Genomic DNA, 13,372 nt, shown 5'->3' with positions numbered 1-13,372 from the left:
GTTTCCATGTAAATCTCTGAAATACGTGATTCAAACGGAAACCCGGGCAGAAGATTTCCTATAATGAGGCAGATGGGGACGCTGTCTGGCCTTAGATCCGGCGGTATCCATCTTTTTATTAGGCGAGCATAAAAGTGCCGTCGACCACAGTTTTGTGCACTTTTTAAAAGAAGGACAACGCTGAACAGAGGGCAGACGGAGTCCAGAGTAACTCTGCTTCCTCATTATAGTGAATGGATCCCTCTGGGGTTTCATCTGAATTATGTCACTCGGAAATTTAGATGGAAACCCCGATATCAGTGCTCAGCGTAGAGTGCAGGATAAATGTGATCCCAAATGTTATGTAAAATGTTCCCAATAAAAGCTTCAACTCCATTCACAAAAAAAGCTAGTCCCCACTCAGATCCGTCATCTGTTAACAGAAATATAAGGGGCTTTCACGTTACTGGTAGCACAAAGGCTCTGGAAAAACTAAACGGCTCCTCGTCCTCCAAAAGAAATCCACTGCTGATTGTTTCTGGAAAACACCCATGGAGACTAAATTGTCACTACACCTGTAGATAAATTCACAAAGGGGTATAATTTCCAAAATGGGGTCACTTGAGGGGGATTCTGCTATTCTAGTACTTAGGGGCTCTGTATATGGAGTTCGCAAACTATTCTAGGAAAATCTGCGCTCCAGGAGGCAAAAAGCTCTCCGTCCCTCCTGAGTCTCGCCGTATGGCTAAACAATACTGCACAGCCACATATGGGGTATTTCTACATTCAGCAGAAATTATGGGACAAATTTTGGTTTAATTTTACCCATTTTCAGTGTGAAAATGTAAAATCTGGGGCTAAACAAAATTTTTGTCGTAAAAATGTAATTATTTTTTCTTCACTTCCCAATGGTATAAAATGCTGTGACACACCTATGGGGTCAATATGATCCACTAGATGAATTCATTGAGAGGAGTAGTTTATAAAATGGGGTCACTTATGGGGGGTTTGGCTGATCTGGCTGATTCAGGGGCTCTACCAATGTGACATGGCACCCTCAAACCAAATCTGAACTCCAATACGGCGCTTCTTCCCTTCTGAGCTATGCACTATGCCTCAAAAGTAGTTTTCAACCACAACATTTTCTCCTGTTACCCTTGTGAAAATGCAAAATATGGAGCTAAAAAACATTTGTGTGGGAAAAATGGGATTTTTTTTATTTGCATGGCTCAACATTATAAACTTCTGTGAAGCACCTGGGGGTTCAAGGTCCTCACTACACATCTATACAAGTTCCCTGAAGGGTCTAGTTTCCAGAATAGTGTCACTTGTGGGGGTTTCCACTGTTTAGGTACATTAGTAGCTCTCCAAACATGACATGGCATCCGCTAATTAAGCCAGCAAATTTTACGTTCAAAAAGTCAAATGGCGCTTGTTCCCTTCCAAGCCCTGCCGTGCGCCCAAACAGTAGTTTTCCCCCAGATATTGGATATCGGTGTGCTCAGGAGAAATTGCACAACAATTTGTGGGGTCCATTTTCTTTTGTTAGTCTTATGAAAGTAAACAAAATTGGGTCTAAAGTAATATTTTTGTGAAAAAAAGTTAAATGTTTATTTTTTCCATCCACATTCCATTAATTCCTGTGAAGCACCTGAAGGGTTAATAAACTTCTTGATTGTGGTTTTGAGCACCTTGAGGGGTGCAGTTTTTAGAATGGTGTCTTTGTTGGGTATTTTCTGTCATATAGACCCCTCAAAGTCACTTCGAATGTGATGTGGTCCCTAAAAAAATGGTTTTGTAAATTTTGTTGTAAAAAGGAAAAATCACTGGTCAACTGTTAACCCTTCTAACTTCCTAACAAAAATTGTGCTGATGTAAAGTAAACATGTGGGAAATGTTATTTTTTAACTATTTTGTGTGACATAACTCTCTGGTTTAAGGGTATAAAAATTAAAAGTTTGAAAATTACAATATTTTCACAGTTTTTGACAAATTTCCGATTTTTTTCACAATTAAATGTAAGTCATATCAAATAAATTTTACCACTATCATGAAATACAATATGTCATGAAAAAACAGTCTCAGAATCACCGGAATCTGTTGAAGTGTTCCAGAGTTATTACCTCATAAGGTAGATACTGGTCAGAATTAAAAAAAAATTGGCCTGGTCAGGAAGGTGAAAACAGACTTTGAGGTGAAAAGAGAAGACGGCAATAAGTATGAGAGTAGGGGCGGGGAACTTACATTAGTAGCACCACTCCATCACTGCAATAATAAAAAATGAGTGGTTCTTTAATTTATGTATAGAAATGCCATTTAGGCTGTGTGCCCACGATGCGGATTTAATGCGTTTTCGCGGGGCCATTTCCGCTGAGAAAACACATTAAAAACGCTTGTAAAGTTGTCTGCCATGTTTCCCAATGATAATCCGCATGTGCTGTGCACATGCTGCGGAAATATCCGCTGCAGATTATCACTGCGGAAAAAAAAGCAGCACTACCATTAACTTTGCAAAATCTCCACCATTTACTTGCATTGGACCGCATAACATCCGCATGACCACATGTGCACATGCGGATATTATGCAATTCAATGCGCGGATGGTACCCGGGTCTGTAGAAGAGGAGACTCTCCTCCAGACCCGGGTACCATAGTACCTGTAGTTAAAAAAGAATTAAAATTTAAAAAAAAAACATATACTTACCTTCTGATGGCCCCCTGTCTGCTCCCGGCGGCGCTGCTGGCTCTTCAACTGCTCGCGGTGGTGTAAAAGGACCTTCCATTACGTCATTTAGTCATGTCACAGGTCACGCAACCGCTGATGTCGGTGATCGCGTGACCTGTCACATGACTAAATGACGTCATGGAAGGTCCTTTTAGAGTACCGCGAGCCACCGAAGACACCGGACGCACCGGAAAAGGAGACAGGGGGCCATCGGAAGGTGAGTATAATGTTTTGGGTTTTTTTTTTTAACATTTTTATTCTTTTTTTTACTATTCATGCAGCATCGTAACTTGGTCACACAACATAAATCCATGCCGGTTGCATGTATTTATATAGTGTGACCAAGTTGTCAAGCACTTTTCCAAGTGATGCTAAAATCGGAAATTGGAAAAGCGCTTGATTACCCGCATGCGAAATCAAATGTTAAAAACGCTTCACAAACGCTTCTACCTGGCAGAAAAAACGCATGTACAATCCGCATGTACAATCCGCATGCGTTTTTTTCTGCCAGGGAGATGCAGAAACGCTCAGGAAAAATCTGCAGCATTTCTGCATCGTGGGCACTTAGCCTTAGGCTACATTCCCAAGATGAGTATTTGGTGAGTTTTTTTATGTTGCGTATTTTCAAAAAAATGCAAGTAACCTATTGTACTTAATAGGTGCAGAAATGATGCAGAAAATTTGCAACATCAAAAACTCACCAAAAGTGGGAACATGGCCTTTAGTCTCTAGAATAACACGATTTAACACTGGGTGATCTGAATGTGAGGACACTAATGTTCCACAAATTATTTTTAATATCAACTTTTTGAGTAATAGGTAAATGTGACATGTGTAAAGGTTCCGCAGAGGGCGCTAACTTGTGACAAACCGTAAGTGTAAAGAATACAAAAAGTAAATATTTTGTTCCATGGAAAAAAATAAATAAAAATAAAGACTAAGAGCTTTTATCCATAGAAGTGATATAAATATTTGTACTTATTTTCCTGATTTCCAGAGTGAAGAAGCTGCCAGGACAGAGCCTATGGTATATGGGACCATTCCCTGACCTTCTGTATAACTCTCAGCATTCGCCACTAACAAACCTCACTGCAGTCATAAAAGGCTCCATATAAATATCGTGTAGACATTAGATTTTTCAAAGACATTAAGGTAATATAGCTGATACATGTGTAATAATAACGCTAAGAATTCTTCTTCTCATCCATTACTGCAGGTCTTCGTGTGCTGCTAGGACTGGCCGTCACAGCGAGGGTCTTCCGATAAATAACTGTACAGATCTTATATCGCCATTTAGTCAGAACTGCACTGAATAGAAGGCCTCTGGCGTGATGAAGTCTGGTGGGATGGAGGCCTCTGACTCAGTGATTTCAGCAGCACAGCAGCAATGCGTCACATCTGCTGCTGAATCTCATCAGCTCCTCTACATCACACGGCAATTCTTACATTATTAAGCTCCTGGGTGTGGCAAAAACTGATAAGTATTCACCAAATCACACAGCACAGACTACAAACAGTTAAAAGAAGTATTACAATATGATGTAAGTGTGAGAACGTGATCTGCAATGCAGGAAAAACGGAGTCTGAGCGAGCAGCACGTGGCATTACTGTGCCCTGAATACCCACACTCACTACTCTCATATCTGCAGAGAACAAGACTACAAGGACAGCAGCTTACAATACACTGTGCAGTGCTACATTATAGGGGGGATAATACACTGTGCAGTGCTACATTATAGGGGGGATAATACACTGTGCAGTGCTACATTATAGGGGGGATAATACACTGTGCAGTGCTACATTATAGGGGGGATAATACACTGTGCAGTGCTACATTATAGGGGGGATAATATACTGTGCAGTGCTACATTATAGGGGGGATAATATACTGTGCAGTGCTACATTATAGGGGGGATAATACACTGTGCAGTGCTACATTATAGGGGGGATAATACACTGTGCAGTGCTACATTATAGGGGGGATAACACACTGTGCAGTGCTACATTATAGGGGGGATAATACACTGTGCAGTGCTACATTATAGGGGGGATAATATACTGTGCAGTGCTACATTATAGGGGGGATAATACACTGTGCAGTGCTACATTATAGGGGGGATAATACACTGTGCAGTGCTACATTATAGGGGGGATAATACACTGTGCAGTGCTACATTATAGGGGGGATAATACACTGTGCAGTGCTACATTATAGGGGGGATAATATACTGTGCAGTGCTACATTATAGGGGGGATAATATACTGTGCAGTGCTACATTATAGGGGAGGTATAATATACTGTGCAGTGTTACTTTATAGGGGGGTATAATATACTGTGCAGTGCTACTTTATAGGGGGGATAATACACTGTGCAGTGCTACATTATAGGGGGGATAATACACTGTGCAGTGCTACATTATAGGGGGGATAATACACTGTGCAGTGCTACATTATAGGGGGGATAATACACTGTGCAGTGCTACATTATAGGGGGGATAATACACTGTGCAGTGCTACATTATAGGGGGGATAATATACTGTGCAGTGCTACATTATAGGGGGGATAATATACTGTGCAGTGCTACATTATAGGGGGGATAATACACTGTGCAGTGCTACATTATAGGGGGGATAATACACTGTGCAGTGCTACATTATAGGGGGGATAACACACTGTGCAGTGCTACATTATAGGGGGGATAATACACTGTGCAGTGCTACATTATAGGGGGGATAATATACTGTGCAGTGCTACATTATAGGGGGGATAATACACTGTGCAGTGCTACATTATAGGGGGGATAATACACTGTGCAGTGCTACATTATAGGGGGGATAATACACTGTGCAGTGCTACATTATAGGGGGGATAATACACTGTGCAGTGCTACATTATAGGGGGGATAATATACTGTGCAGTGCTACATTATAGGGGGGATAATATACTGTGCAGTGCTACATTATAGGGGAGGTATAATATACTGTGCAGTGTTACTTTATAGGGGGGTATAATATACTGTGCAGTGCTACTTTATAGGGGGGATAATACACTGTGCAGTGCTACATTATAGGGGGGATAATACACTGTGCAGTGCTACATTATAGGGGGGATAATACACTGTGCAGTGCTACATTATAGGGGGGATAATACACTGTGCAGTGCTACATTATAGGGGGGATAATACACTGTGCAGTGCTACATTATAGGGGGGATAATATACTGTGCAGTGCTACATTATAGGGGGGATAATATACTGTGCAGTGCTACATTATAGGGGGGATAATATACTGTGCAGTGCTACATTATAGGGGGGATAATATACTGTGCAGTGCTACATTATAGGGGAGGTATAATATACTGTGCAGTGTTACTTTATAGGGGGGTATAATACACTGTGCAGTGCTACATTATAGGGGGGATAATACACTGTGCAGTGCTACATTATAGGGGGGTTAATACACTGTGCAGTGCTACATTATAGGGGGGATAATACACTGTGCAGTGCTACATTATAGGGGGGATAATACACTGTGCAGTGCTACATTATAGGGGGGATAATACACTGTGCAGTGCTACATTATAGGGGGGATAATATACTGTGCAGTGCTACATTATAGGGGAGGTATAATATACTGTGCAGTGTTACTTTATAGGGGGGATAATACACTGTGCAGTGCTACATTATAGGGGGGATAATACACTGTGCAGTGCTACATTATAGGGGGTATAATATACTGTGTAGTGCTACATTATAGGGGGGATAATATACTGTGCAGTGCTACATTATAGGGGGGGATAATATACGGTGCAGTGTTAAATTATAGGGGGGTATAATATACTGTGCAGTGCTACATTATAGTGAGGGTATAATATACTGTGCAGTGCTACATTAAAGGGGGGGATAATATACTGTGCAGTGCTACATTATAGGGGGGATAATATACTGTGCAGTGCTACATTATAGGGGGGTATAATATACTGTGCAGTGCTACATTATAGGGGGTATAATATACTGTGCAGTGCTACATTATAAGGGGTATAATATACTGTGCAGTGCTACATTAAAGGGGGATAATATACTGTGCAGTGCTACATTATAGGGGGGGATAATATATTGTGCAGTGCTATATTATAGGGGGGATAATATACTGTGCAGTGCTACATTATAGGGGGGTATAATATACTGTGCAGTGCTACATTATAGGGGGGATAATACACTGTGCAGTGCTACATTATAGGGGGGATAATACACTGTGCAGTGCTACATTATAGGGGGGATAATATACTGTGCAGTGCTACATTAAAGGGGGGATAATATACTGTGCAGTGCTACATTAAAGGGGGGATAATATACTGTGCAGTGCTACATTATAGAGGGGTATAATATACTGTGCAGTGCTACATTAAAGGGGGGATAATATACTGTGCAGTGCTACATTATAGAGGGGTATAATATACTGTGCAGTGCTACATTATAGGGGGGTATAATATACTGTGCAGTGCTACATTATAGGGGGGTATAATATACTGTACAGTGCTACATTATAGGGGGGTATAATATACTGTGCAGTGCTACATTATAGGGGGTATAATATACTGTGCAGTGCTACATTATAGGGGGGATAATACACTGTGTAGTGCTACATTATAGGGGGTATAATACACTGTGTAGTGCTACATTATAGGGGGGATAATATACTGTGCAGTGCTATATTATAGGGGGGATAATATACTGTGCAGTGCTACATTATAGGGGGGATAATATACTGTGCAGAGCTACATTATAGGGGGATAATATACTGTGCAGTGCTACATTATAGGGGGGATAATATACTGTGTAGTGCTACATTATAGGGGGGATAATATACTGTGCAGTGCTACATTATAGGGGGATAATATACTGTGCAGTGCTACATTATAGGGGGGATAATATACTGTGTAGTGCTAAATTATAGGGGGGATAATATACTGTGCAGTGCTACATTATAGGGGGGATAATATACTGTGCAGTGCTACATTATAGGGGGGATAATATACTGTGCAGTGCTACATTATAGGGGGGGATAATACACTGTGCAGTGCTACATTATAGGGGGGATAATATACTGTGCAGTGCTACATTATAGGGGGGATAATATACTGTGCAGTGCTACATTATAGGGGGGATAATATACTGTGCAGTGCTACATTATAGGGGGGATAATATACTGTGCAGTGCTACATTATAGGGGGGATAATATACTGTGCAGTGCTACATTATAGGGGGGATAATATACTGTGCAGTGCTACATTATAGGGGGGATAATATACTGTGCAGTGCTACATTATAGGGGGGGATAATATACTGTGCAGTGCTACATTATAGGGGGGATAATATACTGTGCAGTGCTACATTATAGGGGGGATAATATACTGTGCAGTGCTACATTATAGGGGGGGATAATATACTGTGCAGTGCTACATTATAGGGGGGTATAATATACTGTGCAGTGCTACATTATAGGTGGGATAATATACTGTGCAGTGCTACTTTATAGGGGGGATAATATACTGTGCAGTGCTACTTTATAGGGGGGGATAATATACTGTGCAGTGCTACATTATAGGGGATATAATATACTGTGCAGTGCTACATTATTGGGGGATAATATACTGTGCAGTGCTACATTATAGAGGGGATAATATACTGTGCAGTGCTACATTATAGGGGGGATAATATATTGTGCAGTGCTACTTTATAGGGGGGGATAATATACTGTGCAGTGCTACTTTATAGGGGGTATAATATATTGTGCAGTGCTACATTATAGGGGGTATAATATACTGTGCAGTGCTACTTTATAGGGGGGATAATATACTGTGCAGTGCTACATTATAGGGAGGGATAATATACTGTGCAGTGCTACATTATAGAGGGGATAATATACTGTGCAGTGCTACATTATAGGGGGATAATATACTGTGCAGTGCTACTTTATAGGGGGGGATAATATACTGTGCAGTGCTACATTATAGGGGGTATAATATACTGTGCAGTGCTACATTATAGGGGGGATAATATACTGTGCAGTGCTACTTTATAGGGGGGGATAATATACTGTGCAGTGCTACTTTATAGGGGGTATAATATATTGTGCAGTGCTACATTATAGGGGGTATAATATACTGTGCAGTGCTACTTTATAGGGGGGATAATATACTGTGCAGTGCTACATTATAGGGAGGGATAATATACTGTGCAGTGCTACTTTATAGGGGGGGATAATATACTGTGCAGTGCTACATTATAGGGGGTATAATATACTGTGCAGTGCTACATTATAGGGGGGATAATATACTGTGCAGTGCTACTTTATAGGGGGGGATAATATACTGTGCAGTGCTACTTTATAGGGGGTATAATATATTGTGCAGTGCTACATTATAGGGGGTATAATATACTGTGCAGTGCTACTTTATAGGGGGGATAATATACTGTGCAGTGCTACATTATAGGGAGGGATAATATACTGTGCAGTGCTACATTATAGGGGGGATAATATACTGTGCAGTGCTACATTATAGGGGGGGTAATATACTGTGCAGTGCTACATTATAGGGGAGGTATAATATACTGTGCAGTGTTACTTTATAGGGGGGTATAATATACTGTGCAGTGCTACTTTATAGGGGGGTAATATACTGTGCAGTGCTACATTATAGTGAGGGTATAATATAATGTGCAGTGCTACATTATAGGGGAGTATAATATACTGTGCAGTGCTACTTTATAGGGGGGTATAATATATTGTGCAGTGTTACTTTATAGGGGGTATAATATACTGTGCAGTGCTACATTATAGGGGGTATAATATACTGTGCAGTGCTACTTTATAGGGGGGATAATACACTGTGCAGTGCTACATTATGGGGGGGATAATATACTGTGCAGTGCTACTTTATAGGGGGGATAATATACTGTGCAGTGCTACATTATAGGGGGTATAATATACTTTGCAGTGCTACATTATAGGGGAGGTATAATATACTGTGCAGTGCTACATTATAGGGGAGGTATAATATACTGTGCAGTGCTACATTATAGGGGGTATAATATACTGTGCAGTGCTACATTATAGGGGGGTATAATATACTGTGCAGTGCTACATTATAGGGGGGTATAATATACTTTGCAGTGCTACATTATAGGGGGGTATAATACGCTGTGTAGCGCTACATTATAGGGAAGATGGAGGGATATAATATACTGTGCAGTGTTGCATTATAGGGGGATGGAGGAATATAATATACTGTGCAGTGCTACATTATAGGGGGTGGAGGGATATAATATACTTTGCAGTGCTACATTATAGGGGGGTGGAGGGATATAATATACTGTGCAGTGCTTTATTATAGGGAAGATGGAGGGATATAATATACTGAGCAGTGCTTTATTATATAGGGGATTAAAGTATACAATATACTGTGCAGTGTTATATTATAGGGGATGGAGGAATATTATATATACTGTGCAGTGCTACATTATAGGGGGGATGGAGGAGTATAATACATTGTGAGCCCCAATGGGGACAGTGATGATGATGTCTATAAAGCGCTGTGGAATGAATGAAGCTGTATAAGTGAGTGCAATAAATATTGTGAAGCGCTAAATAATAGGGAGGATATTTCCCTGCAGCGCAGTAACAAGAACATTTGCTGCCAGTGGTGCCCACCCTGCCTGTACAGTGCCGCCAGTGGTGCCCACCCTGCCTGTACATTGCTGCTTGTGGTGTCCACCCTGCCTGTACATTGCTGCCAGTGGTGCCCACCCTTCCAGTACAGTGCTGCCAGTGGTGTCCACCCTGCCTGTACATTGCCGCCAGTGGTGCCCACCCTGTCTGTACATTCCTGCCAGTGGTGCCCACCCTGTTTGTACAGTGCTGCCAGTGGTGTCCACCCTGCCTGTACAGTGCTGCCAGTGGTGTCCACCCTGCCTGTACAGTGCTGCCAGTGGTGTCCACCCTGCCTGTACAGTGCTGCCAGTGGTGTCCACCCTGCCTGTACATTGCTGCCAGTGGTGTCCACCCTGCCTGTACATTGCTGCCAGTGGTGTCCACCCTGCCTGTACAGTGCTGCCCACCCTGTCTGTACATTCCTGCCAGTGGTGCCCACCCTGCCTGTACATTGCCGCCAGTGGTGCCCACCCTGTCTGTACATTCCTGCCAGTGGTGCCCACCCTGCCTGTACATTGCTGCCAGTGGTGTCCACCCTGCCTGTACAGTGCTGCCAGTGGTGTCCACCCTGCCTGTACATTGCTGCCAGTGGTGCCCACCCTGCCTGTACATTGCTGCCAGTGGTGTCCACCCTGCCTGTACAGTGCTGCCAGTGGTGTCCACCCTGCCTGTACATTGCTGCCAGTGGTGTCCACCCTGCCTGTACAGTGCTGCCAGTGGTGTCCACCCTGCCTGTACAGTGCTGCCAGTGGTGTCCAACCTGCCTGTACAGTGCTGCCAGTGGTGTCCACCCTGCCTGTACAGTGCTGCCAGTGGTGTCCACCCTGCCTGTACAGTGCTGCCAGTGGTGTCCACCCTGCCTGTACATTGCTGCCAGTGGTGTCCACCCTGCCTGTACAGTGCTGCCAGTGGTGTCCACCCTGCCTGTACAGTGCTGCCAGTGGTGTCCACCCTGCCTGTACAGTGCTGCCAGTGGTGTCCACCCTGCCTGTACATTGCTGCCAGTGGTGTCCACCCTGCCTGTACAGTGCTGCCAGTGGTGTCCACCCTGCCTGTACATTGCTGCCAGTGGTGTCCACCCTGCCTGTACATTGCTGCCAGTGGTGTCCATCCTGCCTGTACATTGCTGCCAGTGGTGTCCACCCTGCCTGTACAGTGCTGCCAGTGGTGTCCACCCTGCCTGTACAGTGCTGCCAGTGGTGTCCACCCTGCCTGTACAGTGCGCCAGTGGTGTCCACCCTGCCTGTACAGTGCTGCCAGTGGTGTCCACCCTGCCTGTACATTGCTGCCAGTGGTGTCCATCCTGCCTGTACAGTGCTGCCAGTGGTGTCCACCCTGCCTGTACAGTGCTGCCAGTGGTGTCCACCCTGCCTGTACAGTGCTGCCAGTGGTGTCCACCCTGCCTGTACAGTGCTGCCAGTGGTGTCCATCCTGCCTGTACAGTGCTGCCAGTGGTGTCCACCCTGCCTGTACAGTGCTGCCAGTGGTGTCCACCCTGCCTGTACAGTGCTGCCAGTGGTGTCCACCCTGCCTGTACATTGCTGCCAGTGGTGTCCACCCTGCCTGTACATTGCTGCCAGTGGTGCCCACCCTGCCTGTACATTGCTGCCAGTGGTGTCCATCCTGCCTGTACATTGCTGCCAGTGGTGCCCACCCTGCCTGTACATTGCCGCCAGTGGTGCCCACCCTGCCTGTACAGTGCTGCCAGTGGTGCCCACCCTGCCTGTACAGTGCTGCCAGTGGTGCCCACCCTGCCTGTACATTGTTTCCAGTGGTGCCCACCCTGCCTGTACAGTGCTGCCAGTGGTGCCCACCCTGCCTGTACAGTGCTGCCAGTGGTGCCCACCCTGCCTGTACATTGTTTCCAGTGTTGCCCACCCTGCCTGTACATTGCCGCCAGTTGTGCCCAGCCATGGGGGTAGAATAACTTTGGGAGACTGATGATGCATCTGCAGTAGGTCAGCCGCTCCTCCTCTGGGTACAGGGATGTAGCAGAGTTCACATTGTCACCGACCTATTGCGACTACTGTGCATTGTGATGGCAACCAGCAGTCCTATGTAAATCAGCCTCATGCAGCACAAGAAGTTGCACCTGACAACTTTGGCTCTGCTACATCTGACAGACACAACCCTGCGGCTTCCCCTCTGCCCTCCCGGCCCCATGCTGGGTGCAGTATGCTGCCCCGCACCTGCCGCAGTGTATGCAGCGCAGTGATCAGGCTGCTGCAGGACTCTCCCTCCTGGACCCTCAGCGACACTCACCGTGCTCCAGGTGGTCTCTCACAGCCTGCAGCTGCCTCTCTGTGGCTATGTCACCGATGACTATGAGCAGGTAGTGTTTGCGGGGATGCCACCTCGCAGCGGCGGCAGCAGGATCAGTGAAGCGCCGCTGTCCGTGGTGCTGAACCTCCAGCGCCGACACTGCGCCGGTCTCCATGACAACGCCGAGGGCCTCCGCAGAGCCTGCCTTGGTCGCCATGGCAACGTTCAGGAGGCTGAAAGCCGAAGAGAGTGCGCTCCTGTTCTTAAAAGAAGGTCTGGTAGTCGCTGATTGGACGAACAAAGAACATCAGTATCACGTCACAAGCTCCCGGGTTGGAAGAACTTGTGAGTGGGCGGGGCTTAGCCCAGTGGTTTGATTTCATTGGATGCAGGGCAGGAGGCAGCTACTAATAGGAGGAAAAGCCCTTAACTTTTTAGATGCCAGAGAGAGCAAAGGAGTGAGGAGCCAGAGAGAAGGGAGTCAGCAGGTGATTCTAGGATAAGGCTGCTCACACACTGCCCTCAGGGGCACAGGGATTGGGCTGCACTGGGTCCTAGTGTCGGGGGTCACTATAGTGGGTGCAGTGCTTGCAAAGACCAATACTGATCAAGACCTGGGATATTGGGGGCTTTGTTGGAGATTTTGCAGTGGGGCCCACAATCTTCTAGTTATGCCCCTGCCTGAGGGCCGAC

The 13,372-nt window shown here is 44.9% G+C and overlaps 1 protein-coding gene across 1 annotated transcript in view; it reads right to left on the bottom strand.

Annotated features, from left to right (window-relative positions):
- Positions 1-12,911, bottom strand: part of MAP1A (microtubule associated protein 1A) — a 251,048-nt gene extending 238,137 nt beyond the window's left edge. Inside the window, exon 1 of the mRNA XM_073653152.1 lies at positions 12,680-12,911. Coding sequence (XP_073509253.1) covers positions 12,680-12,896 — 217 coding nt within the window. The 5' untranslated portion in view covers positions 12,897-12,911. The remainder of the gene's footprint in view (positions 1-12,679) is intronic.
- Between the last annotated feature and the right edge of the window lie 461 nt (positions 12,912-13,372).

This window comes from Phyllobates terribilis, unplaced genomic scaffold (assembly GCF_046119375.1).
Source record: "Phyllobates terribilis strain yellow unplaced genomic scaffold, ASM4611937v1 Scaffold_11__3_contigs__length_659146591, whole genome shotgun sequence".
Classification (NCBI taxonomy): domain Eukaryota; kingdom Metazoa; phylum Chordata; class Amphibia; order Anura; family Dendrobatidae; genus Phyllobates; species Phyllobates terribilis.
Note: the sequence above shows the minus strand (reverse complement) of the source record. Positions and strands in the feature narration are given on the sequence as shown.